Here is a 25,262-nt window from a genome sequence, read left to right as displayed (position 1 = left end):
GTCTGAGAAGTATTCCTTTGTAATCTTGCATTCTTAAGAGATTTAGCTGCGTGTTTGTTCACAGATAGAGAGGCTGTTCATTGTTTCTGTGATAACTGCAGACTTAGCTTCTCGATTAAATGTCAACTGCACAGCAACATGTGATATTTGCATAGAATAATGATGGAAAATATTGTTTTAAAACAATAGTGTGTGATGTGGGAAATGCAGAACTAACAATGCCTATGATCTGGAATGTACTGTCTGAAATGATGGTGGAAGTAGATTCGCTAGTAAGGGAATTGGATAAATAATTGAAAAGCAAACATTTGCAGGGCAATGAGAAGACAGTGTGTGGTGTGGAGAATTGGATAGCTCTTTCAAAGAGCTGGCACAGGCACGATGGGCCAAATGTCCTCCTCCTGTCCTGTAGGACTCACCGCCACACTTGGTATGAAAGAATTAAAAAGGTTCGGTTCTATAACGTCACCTAACTTTCTCCCAATGCAAGCTATTAGAAAAAGTATATTTCTTGTTTAACACATTGTACAAGCATCGTAAGTCAAATATTTCTGTGTTTCAATTTGCATTTCTATCTGTTAGAATTTTGCTGCCTTTATATTATGCACATGCACAGCCAGTATCTCACAAATGGCCACAGCTTATTGTTTAGACTGGAACTAAATAATTGAGTACAAAAATGCTAAGCCTCTGCTGATGGTCCACTTGGCAATGCTATTGTGTGACTGACCCATCTTGCTAACCATTGACCGCTGCTGCCAAATCAGCATTCTTGGGCATTTGGTTGATGCAGGGAGCTGCGATGAATGCCACAGTCAAATAGCCAGCCAAAGCTCACTAACTGGGTTTGTACACACAAAAAAGCTGAAGGAGCCCTGCAAGCAATCAGCACTTTAGGGAAGGAGCTGGATGGTGGGGAGGGAGTGGGGGAAAAGAGAGTTGGCGTCAAACTAGAAACAAATGTCATTATTGCAATGATGCTGTAGTGCTTGAAACCAATGTTAGATGGCAGGATATTTGAACACCACGTTCACTGCATGCTGCATGAAGAGAGAGCTAATCTATAGGACCTCTCTCTTTCTCTCCATTTTCTTCCTCGCCCTTTTGCTTCTCCTCATCCACACCAGTAATTACCGTGTATGTGATGGCTACTATAACACAGACTTACCAGGGTAAGAAGGAATCATGCATATGGAAAAAATTATTATTAATGCATGATTTAATAATTTGTGGCTTGAGTAATTTTTTTGACAAAGTAATAATTGCCTTCATTCTGGCTGCAAGTTTTATAAATTTTTCTAAAACATGTACGACCGTTTCGGTAGTAGAATAATTTCTATATATCTAATAACTAGCATTTGCCTTATCTTTTTATTTATATTTAAAGAAAACATTAATTTCTTCAAATATAATTGTGTGAGCGCTTACTTAAAATTCATTTTGCATTCAATATTGTCTAATTTTAATTTTTGTCTCTCTTTCTGCTTATAATGCATTCTAGCTATGAGGATAATAAGCCACACCTCAAGTAAGAGCATTAGCCCAAAGCTAAATGTATGGAACCAATTTATCTCTGCTTCCTTGCGCGAGTTTCCCTTCAATTTTCCCATTATTGCTGCCTTTTTTTCTGTTTTGCAAGAGGTAAGGCCAAATCTAATGCTACTACCTCCACGTACAAACTTCAGCAGTTCAAGAAGGCCCTTGGCCACTGCCGCCAACTCAGGGTAACTGGGGATGAGCAATAAATGCTAGCCGTGCCAACAGCAACCTCAGGAGCTCTCTTCCAAATTTGTCCACGAGTAGTTTTAATTTTGCAACCCCCCGTTTAGTGAGAGAAGCCGCGCTGTAAATCCTTAAACTAAAATCGGCTGTTTTGTTTTAGGCCTCATGCACAAAGTTAGGCCTTAAGGCTCCCTCTGTTCCTTGGGCTTATTGAGATTTTGCATACTGCTTCATCTAGCCAAAGAGCGTAACAATGAAATGTGTGTTACGTTATTCAAGTGTCACGGTTAAAATTCCTTATCTGCATATTGTAAAGAAAGCTGTATCGCTGATTTGGGGCAGCATCTTCACTCAAACAGCAGCCATAAACAGCTCACGTTAACACATAAAGGCATCAGTTACTAATATCTCAGTGCCATTTCAGCCCAGGAGTTATTTTCTCATATTATTTGTACCCACTTAAAGCGAAGGTCAGTAACAAGAGTTGAAATTGAAAGTGTCCCTCACAAAGGCCTAAGCTAGAAAGTGACAGAAAACTGGTTAAAATCAAGCTTATAGAAGGAGATATCATACGCATCTTAATCTGCTTACTGGAGAAGGTAGCTGCAATAATAACAAGTAAAGCTGCTGTTGGGATATGTCTTTTAATGCGATGCTTATACAGGCTTTAACCTAAGCAGGTTTATTTGTTTTTCCCCAGGTCTTGGGTTCTGGGTGCTTTTGCTCTTCTCTGTTTACTTGGCTTGACTTGGGGATTTGGACTGCTATTCATCAACGAGGAGTCTGTCGTAATGGCCTATCTCTTCACAACATTCAACGCTTTCCAAGGAATGTTTATTTTTCTATTTCACTGTGCTCTTCAGAAAAAAGTAAGTGGCTCCTTCTGCAATCCCATGAGTAATTAGAACAGCAGTATTCATACTTTTCTATCTGGGGCAGGGTCCAGGAATTCTCCCCACCTCCCTCTCCCACTTCCAGAAATATACTGACGCAGACTCCTGTAAATATTCAAACACACACACTCGGGGACCTCTTAAAAATATCAACAAGTTCCTGGCTACCCCTTAAAAATATTGGCACACTCCCAAGGGCTCCTTAAAAATGTAGATCCACACCTGAAGACTCCTTGAAAATATTGAGATTAACCTGGGGACCCCTTCAAAGTATTGACGCATTGCGGAGGCCACTTAAAAACTTTGACATAATCAGGGACCTCTTGAAGATATAGTCACGCTCCTGGAGACCTTTGACAATATTGACACACATCTCGGGGGGGTCCCCCGTAAGCATTGACACATACCTGGGACCCCTTGGAAGCATTAACACACTACTGGAGACCCTCATAAAAAAATTGGCACACACTTAGACTAAAGAATTCTCAAAACATTCTGCACCAGCCTCACTCAGGCAGCGAATCTCAGCTTGAAAACCAATGCACTAGATTCTAAAGTGGTAAAATCTGTTTTCAGATTGGTTTTCCAGTTTGGGTTTGAGCTCTGCAAAGGGTTTTCTAAGAGTGACCCTTCTGCAACAGTCATTGACGTGCAATCCTTAATTAGCATTTGTTCAAAATTATGAGGGGTTTTGAAATAGTAAAGAGGAGAAAACAGTTTCCACTTGCAGGAGAGTCAGTAACCAGAGGGCACAGGTTTAAGATAAATTACAAAATGAACCAGAATCAGGAAATATGAGGAGAAATTTTGTTATACAGTGTTGTGATCTGGAATGCACTGCCTGAAAGGTTGGCGGAAGCAGATGCAATAGTAACATTCAAGAAAGGAATTGGATAAGTAGGTGAAGGGGAACAGATTGCCGGGCTGTGGGGAAAGACTAGGAGAATGAGGCCTAAACGAATAGGCACAATAGGCCGAATGATTCAATCTTCACCGTCACTAATTAGGGCGTCATTTTAACCTAACTTGCCAGTTGGGAATCCACAGGATCAAGTGAAATGCCGGATTTATATCCTGTCCAATTATTGGCTTCAATGGAGAGTAAAGTCAAACAGGATGTAAAACCAGTGATGCACCTGATCCCCTCTCTTTCCCAATGGGTAGATTAAGGTTAAAATGCCCCCAGACCCTCCCTTAACCCCAAGTTTTCCTGAAAAAGGTCTCTTCAGCTCAATTCGGAGGTCCCATGTTATGCTTGTGCAGTTTGGCCTCTGTTGAAGGCTTTCGCAGAGGAGAAATGAAATGCTGACCAATTACCATTTGTGGTTGTGACACACTGTATTTTATGTTAAGGTAGAGCAAGTAAAACAAAAAAGTACTAAGCTTGCTAGACGGGTGTGAAAACCTTTTAGCTAGTTTTGAGACTTACTCAGATGGGAAAGGCTGGTTTCTCTGTTGAGGGCTGGGAGTTTTACGACTACTTTTGAGGCCGCACCATTACGGGATGCTTGTCATACAGTGCTCCTAGATTTCACTCTGCTACTGTTTCATATGCTCAGTCCTAATCACAGCTGTGACTGCCATCAATCTAGCATATCAGATTAAGCATAAATGAATTCCACCAATTTAAAACTAGCCAAGCGCTGATTAGAATCACGCCCTGGGACAGTTGCATTGAATTTTGAAATCAAAAATGTTGCATTTGACTGTAAAAAGGAAAGAGTTGCATTTATATAGCACCCTTCATGTCCTCAGGACATCCAAAGGCATTTTGCAATCAAATACTTTTTGAACTGTAGTCATAGTTGTAATGTAGGGTAATGCGGCAGCCAGTTTACGCACAGCAAGCTCCCACAAACAGCAAGGAAATTACGAACAGCTAATATGTTTCAGTGATGTTGGTTGAGGGATAAATATTGACTCAGGATCAGGGAGAACTCCCCTGCTCTCCTTCAAATACTGCCAAAGGACCTTTTACGTCCACCTGAGAGGGCAGGTGGGGCTTCGGGTTTAGGTCTCACCTGAAAGAGGCACCTTTCAGACCTGGACAAAGTAGTGGGTTTTAAAGAACTTCCTAAATGGGGGAGGGAATTTGAGAGCTTAGACCCCAGGCAGTTGAAAGCATGGCAACCAACAGTGGAACAATTAAAATCGGAGATGTGTAGTGTAAGAAACCAGAATTGGAGGAGCGCAGAGATCTCGGAAGGTTCTGGGGTTGTTGGAGATTACAGAGATAGAGAGGGACGAGGCCACAGAGGGTTTGAATTTTCAATACGAGGCATTGCACGGGGGTCAGAAAGCACAGGGGTGTGACGTGATGGGTGAGTGTATTGCAGTCGCAGTAAGTACTTTTGGAGATATGATTTAGTATGATTGCCTACCCTCCCTTCATCTGCAGTTTTAGCAGAGGTGGTTAGCTGTTTAAAAGGAGCAGGTTAACGGCTGTCTTAAACCGGCAGATAGTGGACTGTCAGACTATTGCAGTTGGTGTTGGTTTTGCTGCGATCGCTGGTTGATCATCCCCCGGTTCCAATTCTTTCCACCTCAGCCCTGCACCCTCAGCCCAGTGGAACCGAGGGTGACCCACGGGGGGGAAGGGTCGCCCAGGGTTTGGGGAGGGGTCCACACTCCAGATGGGAGGTCAAGTTGGGTTATGTGAATGACCCTTTGTATTGTCCTGGTGCACCAACAGTGTCTAGCCCAGCCGTGCATGATCGGCTGTCCAGTCGGACCTGATATACACTCTAAATATGTGCAATTCATGAAAGAACATTCTACTAGGGAATTCCAATTTGCTGTTAACTAGGCAATAAGGCTGGCATAACTAGATTTCACATTAAAAAAACAACGCATGACAAGTAACCAGACACTCAGGTATTGATGTACAAATTTTATGTATTCATCGCGATGCTGCAAATCTGCTTTGGAATCTAATTTACTGGTGCTGTTTAAAGCTACATTTATTAACTCTGTCAATTTTATTGCCAATAATTAACAGTATATACATCAGTTTGCAGAACACAGTTGTCAGATTCCTCAAAGCCGCTATAGTCTGATGATCCCAGTTCTGATCCCAAGCCTGTGTTGACTTAGCCACTAGAGTCAGTCCCAGCACCTAGGCTTAGGGTGGGGCTAGAATCAGCCAGGGTTCCCGATCCTAACTCTTGTCCAGAAATTCCTGCTGGACAGGGGAGTGTGGTCTTTTTAAATTAATTCATGGGATGTGGGCTTGTCCAGCATTTATTGCCCATCCATAATTGCCCTTGAGAATGAATACAAGAGTGGCTTGCTAGGGCAGTTAAGAGTCAACCACATTGCTTTGGGTCTGGAGTCACATGTAGGACAGACCAGGTAAGATTTCCTTCCCTGAAGGGTATCAGCGAACCAAAAGTGTTTTACAACAATCCCACGGTTTCATGATCACCATAACCAATACTGCATTTTTAATTCCAGATGTTATTTAATTAATTGAATTTAAATTCCCCAGTTGCCATGCCGTGATGGGATTTGAACTCGTGTCTCTGGATTATTGGTCCAGGCCCCTGGCTTGCAAGTCCACTAACATATCCACTATGCTACCGTACCCCTGCACGGAGATTTGCCGCTGGGCTGTGATGCCTGTCATGGTGGAACAGCCTACCTCCGCGCGATATCTAGACGCACACAGGTTAGGTTTGTCCACCGGGATGAGACACCGGAAAACTGCCAGCACCCCAGGATAGTGCACATCAACATACTTTGACGGGAAGAGGGAGGGAAATGGTAGGAAAAAAAATCAGGCACGAAGGCCCCAACATTCCACTGGGCGCAATCTGCAACTAATCAAAATCAGGCCGTCTCTGCCCCTCCTTCAGTAAAGAAAGCAATCATAAACTCCACCCCTTCCCGCACCTCATACAGCTAAGCTAACCATTCTCCGCCCACCCCCCCCCCCCCCAACCCCCACCAGTCAAATTGCCTTCAGGGGTTGTGTCCCATCCCTGGCATAGACTGCTTCCCCTATCTAACATGTGCCACGAAAGAAAGCAAAGAAAGACTTGCATTTATATAGCGCCTTTCACAAGCTTAGGACATCCCAAAGCACTTTACAGCCAAACGTACCTTTGAAGTATAGTCACTGCTGTAATGCAGGAAAAGCAGCAGCCAGTATGCACACAGCAAGCTACCACAAACAGCAATGTGATAATGACCAGATAATCTGCTTTAATGATATTGATTGAGGGATAAATATTGGCCCAGGACACCGGGGAGAACTCCCCTGCTCATCTTCGAAATAGTGGCCGAGGGATCTTTTACATCCACCTGAGAGTGCAGACAGGGTCTCAGTTTAACATCTCCCTCCTCACTGCATGGAGTGTCAGCTGGATTTTGTGCTCAGAGTGGGACTTCAACTCGCAGCCTTTTAACTGAGAGATGAGGGTGCTACCCACTGAGTTACAGCTGAGGCTGATGCAGTCTTCCTCACCAAAGTGGCATCAGGTTTCCACACGGCTTATATGAACACAAAGCCAGCTGACATTCTAGTGCAGTACTGAAGGAGTGCTGCACTGTAGGACGTGCCAATACTAGGCAATATTAGGTCAGGTGACCAAAAGCTTGGCCAATGAAGTAGGTTTTAAGGAACATCTTAAAGGAGGCGGAGAGATTTTGGGAGGGAATTCCAGGGCTTAGGGCCTAAGCAGGTGAAGGTATGGAGGAGGTGAAGGCAGTCGGGGGGGATACACAGCAGGCCAGAGTTGGAGGAGATGAGAGGTTAATATATTCTTGCATGGGATGTGGGTGTCACTGGCAAGGCCAGCATTTGTCGCCCATTCCTAATTGCCCTTGACAACTGAGTGGCTTGCTAGGCCATTTCAGAGGGCAGTTAAGAGTCAACCACATTGTTGTGAGTCTGGAGTCACATGTAGGCCAGACCAGGTAAGGATGGCAGATTTCCTTCCCGAAAGGACATTAGTGAACCAGATGGGTTTTTACGACAATTGATAGTTTCCTGGCACCATTACTGAGAATGGCTTTCAATTCCAGATTTTATTTGATTAATTGAATTTAAATTCCACCAGCTGCCATCACAGAATTGTTACAGCACAGAAGGAGGCCATTCGGCCCATCATGTCCGCACTGACTCTCTGAAAGAGCAACTCCTTCAGTTCCATTCCCCTGCTTTCTCCCCATAATCCTGCACATTCTTCCTTTTCATATAACTGTCTAATTCCCTTTTGAATGCATCAACTGAACCTGCCTCCACCACACTCTCAGGCAGCGCATTTCAGACCGTAACCACTCGCTGCGTGAAAAAGTTTTTCCTCATGTCACTTTTGCTTCTTTTGCCAATTACTTTAAATCTGTGCCCTCTCATTCTCAATCCTTTCACAGGTTGGAAAAGTTTCTCTCTATCCACTCTGTCCAGACCCCTCATGATTTTGAATACCTCCATCAAATCACCTCTCAGCCTTCTCTTCAAAGAAAGCAGTCCTAACTTCTCCAATCTATCTTCAGAACTGAAATTCCTCATCCCTGGAACCATTCTCGTGAATCTTTTCTGTACTCTCTCCAACGCCCTCACGTCTTTCCTCAAGTGCGGCACCCAGAATTGGATGTAATACTCCAGCTGCAGCCGAACTAGTGTCTTATACAAGTTCAACATAACTTCAAAATAAAAGCAAAATACTGCAGATGCTGGAAATCTGAAATAAAAACAAGAAATGCTGGAAATACTCAGCAGGTCTGGCAGCATCTGTGGAGAGAGAAGCAGAGTTAACGTTTCAGATCCGTGACCTTTCATCAGAATTCTGATGAAGAATTCTGGATTACTAGTGCATTACCACTGAGGGCTGGAGGAGGCTACAGAGATGGGAAGGGACAAGGGCCTGAGCTGAATGATACCTGGCTGTTTAAATTTGCCTGGAGTGACAATTGTGATTACCATAGAGGAATCACACAACTGTGAACCTGCCCCATTCCTTCAAGGAGTTGAAAATGTAGATAAGGTTGGCTTCACCTCTTGACTCTCACATCCTTTCAGCTGCTGCTGCAGAAACAAAGAAATTCTGGGATGGACAGGGCTTTGGGGATTCTGATGAGAGCTGAGCCATCGAGCAGGTATCCCAGAGCACATATTTTGCTGTCATGTGCTAATTCGTGCCAGATTACAGATAGAATTAAGCTTGATTACCTATCACAGCTTCACTGGCTACCACTGCGCATTAATTTCCACGAAAGCAGATCATTGCCCAAGCTCTGTACTCGTTTTCATTTTAAAGGGGCAATAGTGATTGCGAATGTTAGTGAAGTAATCGCTTCCTCCTTGTTCCTTGGGCAGCTCACAGCCGCTATCACACCTTTCCAAGCTATGGAAAAGCAAATAGATGACGTGAGAAGGAGCCCGCAACAGGGAAAGGTCGTGACTTTGGCCCAAACTTAAGCGATGACGACAGCACCACTTTTATTTGGGGTTGTATCGTAGATTGGAAAATAAGATATTTCCCAGGCTTAGTTTACTTCAGTTATGTGGATACATTGACAAAGCTGGGGCTGTTCTCCTTGGAGAGGAGATTAAGAGAAGATTTGACTGAGATGCTCAAAATCATGAGGGGATCGGGCAGAGTAGATAGGGAGGAACTGTTCCTATTGGTGGAAGGGCTGAGAACCAGGGGACGCCGAATTAAGGTGATTGGCAAAAGAAGCAGAGGCAACATGAGGGAGAACCTTTTAAAACAGTGCATGGTTAGGATCTGGAACGCACTGCCTGAGAATGTGATGGAGGCAGGTTCAATTGTGGCTTTCAAAAGGGAATGGGATAAGCACCAGAAGAGAGAAAAATTGCAGCGTTTTGAGGAAACGGGCGGGGGAGCGGGGTGCAATAGCTGAGATGCCCTGGCAGAGAGCCAGCATGGACACGATGGGCCAAATGGCCTCCTTCTGTGATGTAACCATGCCATGATTCTAGTTAGAGTATAGCGCGCAACAGTGGCTATAGCAGATTGCCTTCAGCTTGTAATCTTACTGCACCAATTTGTGACACTGCTATTAGAAGCTGCCATTTTATGCATGCAAGTGAGGAGTAATTTGAAAGGTGAGAGCCGAGATTTTCCTTTTCTTTCTTCTCCTACCCCCCGCCCACGCCCATCCCACCTTGCGAAATGTCATGTTTAAATGTGTTTTGGCTTCTCAGGAAATAAATCTACAAGATGTTTTTGAATTGTTTTTGCTTCTTTGCCGTATAGGCCGTTCGAACGCCTGGCCGCTAAACTCTCAACGTTTTTGTCGCTCACAGGTTCGTAAAGAGTACAGCAAGTGTTTCCGCCATGCCCAATGCTGTGGAGGGTTGACTGCCGAGAGCTCCCACAGCTCAGCCAAGGCGTCGACAAGCAGGACCAGTGCTCGATACTCCTCTGGCAGCCAGGTACCTCAAGGCATGAGAGCTTGTTCTGTTCCGTGGAGAGACTGGAGGAGCTGGGGGTTATTCTCCTCCCAGGTTAAGGGGTGATTTAATAGAGGTGTTCAAAATCATGAAGGGTTTTGACAGAGTAGATAAGGAGAAACTGTTTCCACTGGTAGAAGGATCGATAACCAGAGGGCACAGATTTAAAATAAGTAGCAAAAAAAAGCCAGATGAGAAATTTTTTACTCAGTGAATTATTATGATCTGGAATTCACTGCCTGAAAGGGTGGATAAATACTTCAAAGGGGAAAAATTTGCAGGGCTATGGGGAAAGAGCGGGACAGTAGTGGAATTATTTGGATTGCTCTTTCAGGCATGATGGGCCGAATGGCCTCCTTTCATGTATGTTTCAAAATCCTGACTGTCGGCCGGCATTTAAAGGACCGACCTCTTGATTTTGCCACACCTCTATCAGTAGACGTGCGGATACAGATCAGCCATAATGTAATTGAATGGCAGAACAGGCTCGAGGTGCCGAATGGGTCACTCCTTTGTTCCTGGAAAGAGCACGCTTTTTTGCAAAATCTGACGTTACTGCAATGTCCCTAGCCTTTACTTCTAAGTTGCATGTCAGAATTGATGATTACCCTTCCCTAACAATGCCTGGTCTTGGTCTTGCTGCTATGTAGCTTGTTTTATGTGTAATTCATTCTGAGATATTCTTTGCTGTCATAAGTTGACACGTTCCTGTGTACGGAATTCCATTGCCAGATCCTCATGTCAATGTGCTGATGTTTTCTGTTGGATTTTAATGAGCCCCCCCCCACCCCCTGCCCTGCCCCATGGCTCAGCAAGTTATTGCAGGGAGAACCTGAACCATATAAAGCAGAGAGGTCCCAGAAGGACAGGATCAGGCCTGGCTGTGATGCCCCTTGCAGTTGGACAGCCCTGTCTAACATTTGCATCTGGAGAATGGCCCCTTGGGCGAGAAACTGGAAGGCAGGCAGTGCTGGTGGGATTGCACCCTCTGGCAAGAGGGGTCCGACCCCTTCAGGACGGGAGGTTGACTAAACCGGCCAGAAAGATCAGGGATTGGTGAAAGAAAAAAACAAGATATGAATGTGTTGAGCGAAGCATTAAAAAAAAAGCATTCTGCCTTTATAACCGAATTCCTGCTTTTAAAAAAGAGCAGTCCCTCTCCTTTTGAACTTTCAACGTTCCCTGGAAATGGCCCCCTCCGGTATTTTGGGCTTTGCCAGATTCCAGAGCTGGGAGATTTGCTTCACTTTGCAGAGTTGGTTGGGGTGTTCGGTGTTGGAAGGATCCAGCCACAAGTTGCACTGACATATTTCTTATCCTGGCAGTGGACTGCTACGAGCCGCAGCCCCTTCCCCTGCCCCAACCGAACCCTCCTCTCCCTCCCCCTCCCCCAGTGCCAATTCTGAATTTGGCACATCAGTTTCTGACCAGTGCAAGGTGACGTTGGCAAAGTGAGCAGGGTAACAATGGGCGTGAAGGCTGGTCGTTGATTGTACTCAGGGCGGTGGATACCTTTTAGAGTCTGGGTTGAGTTCCAGCAGGGAAACGAAAAGTATTTTCAGAGACAGTCTGTGACAGAAGGACACCATTCCTTTAACCAGCTCTGATGCAAAATAAAAAAAAGATCGATGCACAGCCCAAGGTCTGGTGACATGAATGTTTTCAGAATTCTGTTCTGTTCGAGCTCTAAAATCACTCTCATGGTGCCACCCATGGCTCAGTTGGTAGTGGTCTCACCTCTGGGGCAGAAGGTTCTGGGGTTCAAGTCCCCCTGCCAGAGTCTTGAGCACAAAAATCTAGGTCAACATTCCAGTGCAGTGCTGAGGGAGTGCTGCACTGTCAGGTGCTGTCTTTCAGATGGTAGCCACATTTCCGACAATACAACAGTAACTACACTTCAAAAGTCTATTTCCCTCAGCTGTTGCATCAGTTCAATATATCCCAGACACAATTGGATTGTATGGTAAATTGCTATCCCAACTAGTGCATGTTGTCTTGCAACAATTAGCATAGAATCAAGCATTTGTTTTCCTCATTAAAATAAAATTACCCTTCACACACGCTACGGTCAAGGCACAGAAACTGCTGCCTCTGTACTGTGGCACTGGTGCATTAGTGTAGCAAGAAATTAGCAACATGAGTAACTCTTGGTGGAGTGGTGAGAGGTTCGATGGGATTACTTTCTCGGGATTACACTCTAGTATTCCAGCTCCCCACATCTGTCTGGCTAAAACGGATAGAATTGTAGCTTCACTGTTTCCATAGCAACACAGAATCAGGAGTAGGCCATTCAGCCCCTCGAACTTGTTCTGCCATTCAATTATATCGTTGATCTGTATGCGGCTTGGCTCTGTTAAACTTTGCCGAACAAAAATATATCAAATCTCATGTTTCAAATTTTCAGTTGACCCCCAGCCTCAACAGCTTTTTGGGGGAGAGAGTTCCAGATTTCCACTCCCCTTTGTGTGAAGAAGTGCTTCTTGAAATCACCCCTGAACAGCCTAGCTTTTTTTTCAAGTTATACTCCCTTATTCTGGACTCCCCCCTACCAGAGGAAATAGTTTCTAACTATTCCTTTAATCATCTTGAACATGTTAATTACATCTGTTAATTAGATTAGATTAGAGATACAGCACTGAAACAGGCCCTTCGGCCCACCGAGTCTGTGCCGAACATCAACCACCCATTTATACTAATCCTACACTAATCCCATATTCCTACCAAACATCCCCACCTGTCCCTATATTTCCCTACCACCTACCTATACGAGTGACAATTTATAATGGCCAATTTACCTATCAACCTGCAAGTCTTTTGGCTTGTGGGAGGAAACCGGAGCACCCGGAGAAAACCCACGCAGACACAGGGAGAACTTGCAAACTCCACACAGGCAGTACCCGGAATCGAACCCGGGTCTCTGGAACTGTGAGGCTGCGGTGCTAACCACTGCGCCACTGTGTTAATCTTCTATACTTGAGGGAATATAAACCTATACAACATGACCTCATAATTTAACCCTTTTAGTCCCCACAACATTTTGGTGAATCTGCACTGTGCCCCCTCCAAGACCAATATATCCTTCCTGAGGTGCAGTGGCCCATTTCTTTGGGATAAGGGAGCACGTTTTAGCGATAGAAGCACAGAATTGAATCCGCAGCTGTCGCGCGAATTGTAAAAATACCGAATGTAACAAATGTTTTCCATTGTCTCCGCGCTTGCTGAATGCAAGTTTTAAGGACGAATTCTGATTTATTGTGGAGCTTAGCATGCCCTTGGGCTACCCCGAAACACTTCACGACCAATGAGAAGTGCATTTAAATTATCATCATTGTTCTGTAGTCAAACACAGGAGCCGCCTTTGTCCACAGAAAGATCCTACAAACAGAAAATGAGAGGAATGACCCATTTATTTATTTTTAGGGGTGTTGGTTGAAGCAGGAATGTTGTTCAATGTTAGGAGATTTTCCTACTCTTTTTTTTAGAAGAGTGCCATAGAATCTTTTACAAACACCTGAACCAACAGATAGAGGTTATGATATAACATTACCTCCGACAATGCAGCACTCCCTCAGCAACTGCACTGGAGCGCCAACCTCAGTTAATGTGCTCAGGTCCCCACATAGGGCTTGAACCCACAACCTTCTGCCTGTGAAATACAAGTGGCACCAAATGAGCAACGCTGGTGCCAGCCCTTGGCTTTCGCAGTCAGTTATAGAGCTATAAAGTAGCAAATTTAGAAAGGGATTTCATTTAGTGTTAGCATCCAGCACATATACCCTTGTATGTAACAACACCATTAATGCAGGGCTCTTTATCCCTCCGTATTGATTTCTCTCAGCAATCATCCACTCGATTTTGTGGCTCAGTAGATGTTAACTAATTTTGCTTTGTCCCCACTTCTAAAGCCATACCTGGGATTGTTTGGCTGCGCTCTGTTCTTTTTTGCATCTCCTAATGTTTTTACATACGAACATATGAATTAGGAGCAGGAGTAGGCCACTCGGCCTCTCGAGCCTGCTCCGCCATTCAATAAGTTCATGGCTGAACTGATTAATCCACATTTCCACCTACCCCCGATAACCTTTCATCCCCTTGCTTATCAAGAATCTGTCGACCTGCCTTAAAAATATTCAAAGACTCTGCTTCCACTGCCTTTTAAGGAAGAGAATTCCAAAGACTCACGACCCTCTGAGAAAAAAATTCTCCTCATCTCTGTCTTAAATGGGCAACCCCTTATTTTTAAACAGTGACCCCGAGTTCTAGATTCTCCCACAAGGGGAAGCATCCTTTCCACATCCACCCTGTCAAGACTCCTTAGGATGTATGTTTCAATCAAGTTGCCTCTTACTCTTTTAAACTGCAGCGGATACAAGCCTAGCCTGTCCAACCTTTTCTTGTAAGACAGCCCATCCATTCCAGATATTAGTCGAGTAAATCTTCTCTGTACTGCCTCCAACACATTTACATCCTTCTTTAAATAAGGAGACCAATACTGTGCACAGTAGTCCAGATGTGGTCTCAACAATGCCCTGTATAACTGTAGCATAACCTCCCTACTTTTGTATTCAATTCCCCTCGCGATAAACGATAACATTTTATTAGCTTACCTAATTACGTGCTGTACCTGCATACTAACCTTTTGCGACTCAGGCACTAGGACACCTAGATCCCTCTGCATCTCAGAGCTCTGTAATCTCTCACCATTTAGATAATATGCTTCTTTCTTATTCTTCCTGCCAAACTGGACAATTTCCCACTTTCCCACATTATACTCCATTTGCCAGATCTTTGCCCACTCACTTAGCCTATCTATATTTCTTTGTAGCCTCCTTATGTCCTCTTCACAACTTACTTTCCTACCTATCTTTGTGTCATCAGCAAATTTAGCAAATATACCTTCGGTCCCTTCATCTAAGTCATTTATATAAATATTGTGAAAAGTTGAGGCCCCAGCACAGATCCCTGTGGCAAACCACTCATTACATCTTGCCAACCAGAAAATGATCCATTTATGCATACTCTCTGTTTCCTGTTAGCTAGCCAATCTTCTATCCATGCCACTATGTTACCCCCTACACCATGAGCTTATATTTTCTGTAATAACCTTTGATGTGGCACCTTATCAAATGCCTTCTGGAAATCTAAGTACAATACATCCACCAGTTCCCCTTTATCCACAGCACATGTAACGCCCTCAAAGAACTCCAATAAATTGGTTAAACATGCTTTCCTTTTCACAAAACCATGTTGACCCTGCCTGATTACCTTCAATTTTTCAAAGTGCCCTGCTTTAAGGCCTTTAACAATAGCTTCTGGCATTTTCCCTAAGGCAGATGTTAAGCTAACTGGCCTGTAGTTTCCTGCTTTCTGTCTCCCTCCCTTTTTGAATGAAGGATTTACACTCGCTATTTTCCAATCTAACGGAACCTTCCCCGAATCTAGGGAATTTTGGAAAATTAAAACTAGCTCATCATCTCTCTCACTAGCCACTTTTAAGATCCTAGGATGAAGTCCATCAGGACCCGGGGACTTGTCAGCCAATAATTTGTTCAGTACCACTTCCCTGGTGATTGTCATTTTCTTGAGTTCCTCCCTCCCTTCCATTTCCTGACTTACAGCTAATTCTGGGATGTTACTTGTATCCTCTAAGGTGAAGACTGATGCAAAATACCTGTTCGGTTCATCTGCCATCTCATTATTATCCATTATTAATTCCCCAGACTCACTTTCTATAGGACCAACGCTCACTTTGTTAACTTTTCTTTTTTAAATATTCATAGAAACTCTTACTATCTGTCTTTATATTTATAGCGAGCTTTCTCTCGTACTCTAATTTTACCTTCCCTGTCAATCTTTTAGTCATTCTTTGCTGTTTTTTATATTCTGTCCAATTTTCTGACCTGCCCCCCATTTTTGCACAATTATATGCTTTTCCAGCTGTTTGGAAAACTCATTCTTTCGTATTCCCAACTCCTTTGGCCTGATAACATTTACTAAAATCAACTTTTACTTCCTATTCACACCGCTGGCCTGTGCCTTTACTGATCCTCCATCATAATTTTTGAGTGTAGCCAGTCTTTCAATGTTGCAGTCCTTTGTATGCATTTTGACTTTTAACTCGTAGGAAGTCTATACTTCATTATAAGATATGTAGCTTTTGCACGATAGGTTCAGATTAAGAAGGTCCTTCAACCCAATTGATCCTATCCCACCCTGCCTTTTCAACTGTTCATTATAGATTGTTTTTGGGTTTTTTTTGCTACCCTCAGGGTGGTACTTGGGAGGGGTGGGGGGAGAGGCAAGGGGGTTAATTTGTGAACTAATGACTTTTGAAATGTAGCTGCCAAGGACATGTCTTGCTCCTCATTAACCACGTACAGATGTCACTGTGTTTGCTGTCGCAGGCACTGTCATCAGTCAGAGTAAAGATTTGCAATGCGTCTTTCCATGCCATACATCAAGGAACCAATTTCCAAGTATTCTTGATAACTCTTTTTAAAAAAAAAAACGTAGTTGTTGGCTGTGTTGCACCCTTAAATCTGACTCCACACCCTATCTCTGTGATATCCGATCATTGTCATAATATAGCGTAGCTCAGCCATGATCTAATTTACTGGCGGAACTGGCTCGAGGCCTCCTCTTATCCCTGACGCAGCCACAGAGCTTGGCTTTTTTTCTAACGCGGATCAAGTCGCCTCCATGGTTGACTGATGCAGCATGGCCAGCTCAGAATTGATGGGCCGAGTGGCCTTCCTTCTGTGCTGTAACATTCTATGAAGCTGCAGGACTTCTACTTTTAATTTTTCTCCATTGCAGTGCCTGCGCTCCAGAATCTTCAATTACAGTCTGATTCTGACTCGCTTGCAGGAGATTCCCATTGCTTTGTAGAGTGCCGCGTCTTGTCTGTCGGACACCTTCACTGAGCCACTTTTGAAAGCTGGCCCCCATTAATTTCTGCATGGGTAGCTCACCTTAGTGCTTCCCCCACCCCAACCCACTCCCCCCGCCCCCAACCCCCAACCAGCACCCCATCTCCAGCACCAGACAACAGTAAGCACTCTGGCTGCACCTCATTTCCTACATTACAACAGTGACTACACTTCAAAAAGTACTGTGTTGGCTGCAAAGCACTTTGGAAGGTCCTGTGGTCGCAAAAGCGCTATATAAACGCAAGCCTTTCATCGTTGCAGAAAAAATTGTCACTACTGATGGGAAGTGAGATTAATCTCTCTGCCTTATCTGATGAGGCTTTCAATTGAGTGGACAGGTCTCACAGCGATGAATTGTACTCTGCTTTTTCCCCTTACTTGACTGAACACCATGCTCCCTGCATTGACCCACATTTTGTACAATTCAGTGTTTTTCTTTTGCTTTCACAGTGCAGCTGTCAAACATGGCACAGAAAGAGGCATCACCTAAAACAAGTCCTCCCTCTCCCTGAAAGCAGCCTCGCACTGCCTTTGTTAGACTTATTTACGCGCATTTCATTGCGCTTTCCAAAATATGCGTTCCCTTGCTTGTCTCATCAATACGGCACTTTTAATATAGAAAAATGTCCTAAGGCAATTCAAAGAGGAATAATGGACACCTTTGCAGCAATAGAAGAGTTAGGAGGAATGGCTGATTCAGTGCTTAGAAAGGTAGATTATGAGAAGGTTTTTAAAGATAGTAGTCCAAAAGGCTTCATGGAGAGAGTTCCAGAGAGAAGGGCTGACATTGCTAAAAGGCTCCATTGCTATATTTTGATACAATGACTTTGTATTTTTTTTTTGTGGTAACGATTACCGTCATTGGAGAACCATTGTATTTATCCAGCCTTCCGTACTTTCCATGCCTGTGAGGTCAAAGCTTTCCCGCTATTATTAATTCTCTCATTTCCGACCTCACTAATTCGTACTCATTTTTGACACGCGTTCCTGTCAGATTTTGCTGTCTGACATTTTGAAATAAGAGGTTTTCCTTGCATAGATTGAGCAACAATTTGCTCTTGTGACACTTCCTAGAATGTTCCCTGCTCTTGCTTGCTCTCTCATTAAGTTTGCCAGAGAGACAGATGTAGATGGTCATCTGTTTGGCCTTCACATGTTAAAAGAAACTCTGCCTAATAAATCTGAAAACAAACAATCACTTTGTGATAATAAAAGCAAAATACTGCAAGTGCTGGAAATCTGAAATAAAAACAGGAAGTACTGGAAGTACTCAGCAGGTCTGTGGAGAGAGAAAGAGTTAACATTTCAGGTCTGTGAATTTTCGCCACTGGCGATTTTTTTAGGGATCCATCCGGAATTGACCAGTTTAGCCTGTTAACAGGAGTAGTCTCTGACACCTCAGTGTGCTCAGTCAGAGATTAAAATCCAGTTAGACGATGCCTGGTGATGGTTTCCTTTAATTCCTTAGGCAGAAGAAAACAAAACCTGGCTTCTTGAGGGAATTTTGGGATAGGGTTGAAGTTATTGCATTAATGAAAGTCAAGCTGAAATTGTTTGAAGTGATTTATGACTTTAATCCCTTATAGGGGCTAAACCAAATCAAGAGTACATCCCTGTAAATCTCCTTTAATCAAGCTCAAACCAGACAACTTCTCAGACACTTATTTGGGTCCAAAGAATTGTACTAGCTTTCCCTCAAAGAAAGAAAACCAACAGAGAATATTACCATCTTTTGTATAGCCTATTTTAATATTTATGGCTAAGTCGTAAATATCCCAGATATTATAAGGGTCTGGGAAAGTCCCTTCAATACGTATCTCTGCACTTAGAGACACAGAAAGAGGGTTCTTGTAGTTGTATACAGAATGCTACATGAGAGGATTTATTAACTTTTATAGATTTATTTAAAGAATTTAACATGTAATAAACTTCTTAAGTGGATAAGTATATCACAGTATCAAATATTACTGAGAGATGTAACACATATTCTTATTTCTAGCATAGAATCCAAAAGTTTAACCTTGCTAATGTTGCAGCAAAATTATCTTAGAATATCCATCAAAATATAAAGTAAACTTTTACCTTAAATCCCCCGATTAAGGTATGGGGCGAGAAGTGTTGTTTGAGGATACAACACCCCTAAACTTTGCTTTCAAAACCTCTCATTTTTATACTATTTCTAAGGTGTCATCTGACTTCCAGCATTTATGTGGCCTTCCTGTGTTCCTTTTAAAATCCATATTTGTAATTACCATTTCCACTTAATGTTTTACTGGAAACCCTGTTTTCTGAAGTTGTAAGCCTTTATTCAGTCAAAATGTTTATAGTTGTGTTTACTTGACCTCTTGTTCCTGTGAGTCCATTTTCTATAATTGCCTTTTTAATGGTACCTTAAAGCAACCTCTGGAGCTGATTTGTCTGCATCAACAACCCCATAAACTAATTAAGTTTATTACTACCTCTTACTGAGGTCACACAAGATATTTCAATGTATGTGTTTATCTTCCAATTCCCTGGCAACAGAAATTCTATTCTAACAGGGAACTTGACATTTTCTAACTTTTTAAAGGGGAATTTCAGTGAGGTCTGAAAACTGACTATTCAATCTTTACTTCTAAAAGGCATCATACACTATTTCCAAATTCTATTTAATTAAGCCTATTATACCTCTATTCCATCACATGTTAAACTTGAGAGTAGATTAAAGGAGGTCGAGGACTGGGATAGCTCACTGCATCCAAACTGAACTGTTCTTTTGGGTACTGCTCATTCAAGTTGATGAAGCAGTTTGAAGAACACTCTCTTAGACAACATTCCTCCATCAAACAGTAGCACCAGAAGCTGATCCGCTGGTTATTTATCTCATATGCCATTTCCGGGACCTTGCTTTGTGTAAATTTACCACTACATTTGTTCAAATAACAGCAGTGACTACATTTAAAAAATAATAATTAATCAGTTATGAAGCAGTTTGAGCATCCAGAAGTGCTTTATCAATGCAAGTTAAACTTGTTTTTTGTTACCAGGTATTAAAAAAAAATTGTCAGGTGAATTGTTTCTTCATTATTCAATGTCACTTGCTCAAATTATGTTGCTTCATACTACATGAAATATAGCGGGAAAACAATACAGGAACAAAGGGCAATACTTGCTAAATCTCCAGCCTGAGCAAAAGAAGAGACTCAAGAGACCAGGGTCATTCACCTCCTCGCTGTTTGACTGCTCTGGCCATGCCTTATTTTCCCACGTATCCCTGTGCTTCCAAATAACTCATTCCATGTGAATCGCTTTGAAATGTTAATGAGAGATTCACTACATAAATGCAAGTCTACTTTCTTTCCCTTTTGCGTTGCGCACTGTAATCCCTTCATGGCCGTGCCCCTCCCTATTTCTGTGACCTCCTCCAGCCCTACAACCCTCCAAGAAATCAGCGTTCCTTCAACTCTGGCCTCGTGAGCATCCCCGATATTCATCACTCCTCCATTGGCGGCATTGCCTTCAATTACCTGAGCCCAGGGTTCTGGAATACAGAATCACAGAATCGTTACAGTGCAGAAGGAGGCCATTCGGCCCATCGTGCCCGCACTGGCTCTCTGAAAGAGCAGTTCCTTCAGTTCCGTTCCTCCGCCTTCTCTCTGTAACCCTGCACATTCTCCCTTTTCATCTGTCTAATTCCCTTTTGAATGCTTCAATTGAACCTGCCTCCACCGCGTTCTCGGGCAGTGCATTCCAGACCTTAACCACTCACTGCGTGCAAAAGTTTTTCCTCATGTCACTTTTGCTTCTGTTACCAAATACTTGAAATCTGTGCCCTCTTGTTTTCGATTCTTTCATAAGTGGGAACAGTTTCTCTCTATCTACTCTGTCCAGAGCCCTCATGATTTTGAATACCTCTATCAAATCACCTCTCAGCCTTCTCTTCTGTAAGGAAAACAGCCCTAACTTCTCCAATCTATCTTCATAACTGAAATTCCTCATCCCTGGAACCATTCTCGTGAATCTTTTCTGTCCTGTCTCCAACGTCCTCACGTCTTTCCTGTACCCTCCCGAAACCTCGACCACTCTCTCTCTCCCTCTCATCCTTTAAGATGCTCCTTAAAACCTACTTCTCTGAGCTTTTGGTCACCTGTACTCTTATATCCTAATATGGCAGTGTCAAATTTTGTTTGGTAACACTCCTGTGAAGCACCTTGGGACATTTTACTATGTTAAACGGGCTATAATAAATACACATGGTTGTTGTTGCAACCGGTAATTGTCCACAAAAGGGATTATGGGTTTCACATAGCTTGCTGCATATAATGCCTTTGGTCAATCTCCAAAGGGAAAAAAGAGACCATTTTGCTCCATTATCATGAGTCGAGTCCACCCCTGGGTATAAGTTACTTGAGTGTACCTTGCATGCCAACATTGTCTATCTTGTCTCTGATGAACCTGGGGCAAGGCTCCCTTTGGATGCACAACTCTCACATGTTGGCCTTTATTGCAAGGATGGAGTACAAAAGTAGGGAAGCCTTGGTACAACTGTACTGGTGAGACCACCCCTAGAGTACTGCATACAGTTTTGGTCTCCTTATTTAAGGAGGGATATACTTGCATTGGCGACAGTTCAGAGAAGGTTCACTAGGTTTATTCCTGTGGTGAAGAGGTTGCCTTATGAGGAAAGGTTGATTTGGTTGGGCCTATACTCATTGAAGTTTAGAAGAATGAAAGGCGATCTTACTGAAACATAAAAGATTTTGAGGGGTTTTGACAGGGTAGATGCTGAGAGGATGTTTCCCCTTGTGGGAGAATCGAGAACTAGGGGGCACAGTTTCAAAATAAGGGATCTCCCCTTTAAGATGGAGATGAGGAGGAATTTCTTCTCTCAGGCGTTAACCTGTGGAGTTCTCTACCCCAGAGAGCAGTGGAGGCTGGGTCATTGAATATATTCAAGGCTGAGTTCGACAGATATTTGATCTACAAGGGAGTCAAGGGTTATGAGGGGCAAGCAAGAAAGTGGCGTTAAGGCCACAATCAGATCAGTCATGATCTTATTGAGTGGCGGAGCAGAATCGAGGGACTGAATGGCCTACTCCTGCTCCTATTTCTTATATTCTTGTGCCAGTTATGATGAATGCCCCAAACACCAGCCTTTATAGAAAGAGTATACATGATTCTTATTTTCTATTCTTGAGCCAACAACCCTGAGCTTTGGAAGTCCTCAAGGCTAGACTTGTAAGTACGGTGACAAGAGCTTGTTATTTTCTATGACTTATTACATAAAGGCCAATTTTCAAGCTGAAGAAACCAACTCAGAAAAGGGAAAAACAAAATTTTTAGCAGTGTGATGTTATCATTGGCTGTGTATTGATTTAAAAAAAAAAATCCTTGTGATGCTTATAGTCCCTTCCCTTCTGTATTTAGTACAAAACGGTTTCAGCAGTTGAAGAAATGGGCAGTAACTATCTGAAATAGCATCATCAGGTTTTAATCTGAATCACTGTGCTTTCAAAGCCAAGTATCTACCCTTGAGGGGGCCTGAGACATGGGTTGATGCGTCTGGATTTGGACTTGTCAACTGGAAGATACATCTGCAAAACAAAAATGAACAGCAGCTGACGGATTTTGTTTTCAGGCACGAAGCTTCTTGCGTGCATGGTCAGGAGACGTGTTACTTCTGAATGGGAATTGGTGTAAAAGGCAGAATGCTTTTAGCTTAGCCTGTCCACAAGAGAAGGCTGGTTTCATTCTCCAGTGCTCACTTGGGGACTTCTCACTGAACGATGAGCGAGAAGCTGGCGTTGCGTAGAGAAGTTCGCACTCTAACCCGTCTTCAACGTCAATGTTAATATATTTGGGGATTCCATCGAAGTATATTAATGCGCGAGTGAAGTGGCAGCAGCTCCGCTCCTGATTCAGTGAGCCTAGTGCGATGGTAGTGTCACATCAACATCAGTGCCAAGTTGATCAGCATCCTGTTACTTGAGAGATGTCAAAGCTCAGTCGTCCATTTGATAATCATTGTAGACCGGCCTTTTTTTCTCTCTTTCGGAGTGCTTTTGCTCACCAGCCTATTTGGCCTATTCACAGAGTCGTATTAGAAGGATGTGGAATGACACTGTGCGAAAACAATCAGAATCTTCCTTTATCTCAGGTGAAATCAACAGCACTTCAACACTTAACCAAGGTCAGTTCCTGGGGAAAAAATTATACATTGACAAAAAAAATGTCTTTTGGAATGGGGATGTCGTTCGTACGTGTCCTAGTGTGGCTTTTCTGTGATGTCGCTCTGTAAAAAGAAAAATCCACAGATCTAGTGCAGCCATAAAATATACACGTCTGAATTTTTCTCAAACAATTCAAAAGAAGAAAATGTAACTTAAAGGCTTCTTTTCCTGTTCTTTTCCTATCCAACCTTTCTTGAATCCACCACAGTGTAATTTATTTTCTTTTTGTTGGTGTAGTACTGAAGTGATTTACGTATGTCATCAGAATGATCATTTTAGTTGCTTCTGATAACTTGGTGAGTTTATCCAGTGACCAGCTGAGCCCCCTTGTAGATCGGGAAAACCCCAGGCTCCATCTCAGGCCGAGAGTGAGTGGGGGTTTTGGAGAGGGTAGAGAAGAGATTTATTAGGATGGTAGCGGGGATGAGGGACTTCAGTTACATGGGGAGACAGGTGAAACTAGGGCTGTTCTCCATTAGAGCAGAGAAGGCTAAGAGGAGGTTTGATCATGTTTAAAATCATGAAGGGTTTATAAAGTAAAGAGAAACTGTTTCCAATGGGTTGCTAACGAGAGGGCACAGATTTCAGCTGATTGGCAAAAGAACCAGAGGCAACTTGAGGAAAAACCTTTTTATGCAATGAGTGGTTATGATTTGTAATGCACTGCCTGGAAGGGTGGTGGATACAGACTCCACAATAACCATCAAAAGGGAATTGGGTAAATACTTGAGGGAGGGAATAGTTTCAGGGATAAGGGGAAAGAGCAGGACAGTGGGACCAACTGGATTGCTCTTTGAAAGAGGAGGTGCAGACAGGATACGCCGAATGGCCGCCTCCTGTGCTGTACTCTTCTGCGATTTCTGTATAGTTCTCGAGGAAGCGACTGCTGACCTACGGAAAGTATAAGAGCTCAGGTTTCAACATTGGGAAACTTGGTGCCGTTGCCACTGCCCATGCCACTGGAAAACTGTGATGACCAGCTTGGAGTCTTTCGCGATTAACACCAAAGCGTTTCTGACACGGAATTGCGTGACAAAAAAAAAAGACTCGTGAACACCCTGTTGACACATTTCGGGTGTCGGGGACTGAAGTTCTGAAGACCTGATCTTGGCAGGAGCAGGATAGAGCATGTGGACTTCATGGGCTGCATTGATGCTGGCGTGTTTCACCATTTTCTTTTAAGGAATGGGAGGAGGGTAGTCAAAACCTGAAGAACTTGTGTGATGCGGGATATAGCTTCTTGAGTGTGTGTCAGCAAAAGAAAATTGGCAAGTTAGCTGGATTTGTTAAATCGCAGGTTTTACTGAGGGTAATTTTTCAATTTCCCCTAAAGCATGCCCGATTCTGGCCTTTATAAATTAAGAGGCACACAGCACAAAAGCACAGAGGTTGTGAAGATCAAAGGTAGCAGGACAAATTGATAAGGTGGTTAGAAAGCTTATGGAATCCTGGACTTAATAAATAAAGACATAGAGTACAAAAGCAAGGAAATTATTTGAAGCATTTATAAAATACTGGTTAGGACTCAGTTGGAGTATCATGTCCAGTTCTGAGTACCACTCTTTAAGAAGAATATCAAGGCCTTGGAAAAGGTACAAAGTAGATTTATTAGAATCGTTCCAGGGATGAGGGACTTCAGTTACATGGAGAGACTAGAGAAGCTGGGATTGTTCTCCTTAGGGCAGAGAAGGTTAAGGGGTAATTTAACAGAGGTGTTCAAAATCATGAGATGTTTTGGAAAAGTAGATAGAGAGAAACTGTTTCCACTGACCGAAGGGTCAGGAACCAGAGGACACAAATGTAAGATAATTGGAAAAAATGCTGGAGGAGCAATAAAGTAAATTTCTTTTTTACATGGCCAGTTGTTGTGATCTGGAATGTGCTGCCTGAAAGGGCGGTGGAAGCAGATTCAGTAGTAACTTCCAAAAGAGAACTGGTTATTTACTTAAAAAGGAAAAAAAAAATTGCAGGGTTATGGGGAAAGAGTAGGATTAATTGGATTGCTTTTCTAAAGAGCCAGCACAGGCATGATGGACTGAATGGCCTCCTTCTGTGCTTGAAGATTCTATGATTGTCTCTACTGACACAC

The 25,262-nt window shown here is 43.1% G+C and overlaps 1 protein-coding gene across 19 annotated transcripts in view; it reads left to right on the top strand.

Annotated features, from left to right (window-relative positions):
- adgrl2a (adhesion G protein-coupled receptor L2a) overlaps window positions 1-25,262 on the top strand; it is an 877,972-nt gene that overhangs the window by 841,200 nt on the left and 11,510 nt on the right. For 18 of the 19 annotated variants that reach the window (XM_068036644.1, XM_068036649.1, XM_068036640.1 and 15 more), the window contains 3 exons: window positions 2,423-2,591; window positions 9,889-10,017; window positions 23,037-23,133. In XM_068036644.1, coding sequence (XP_067892745.1) covers window positions 2,423-2,591; window positions 9,889-10,017; window positions 23,037-23,133 — 395 coding nt within the window. The remainder of the gene's footprint in view (window positions 1-2,422; window positions 2,592-9,888; window positions 10,018-23,036; window positions 23,134-25,262) is intronic. The other variant, XM_068036655.1, reaches the window with a different exon arrangement.

The sequence above is a fragment of the Heterodontus francisci genome, chromosome 8 (assembly GCF_036365525.1).
Source record: "Heterodontus francisci isolate sHetFra1 chromosome 8, sHetFra1.hap1, whole genome shotgun sequence".
Classification (NCBI taxonomy): Eukaryota; Metazoa; Chordata; class Chondrichthyes; order Heterodontiformes; family Heterodontidae; genus Heterodontus; species Heterodontus francisci.
The sequence above is the reverse complement of the archived record's forward strand: the minus strand, read 5'-3'. Positions and strand labels throughout refer to the sequence as shown.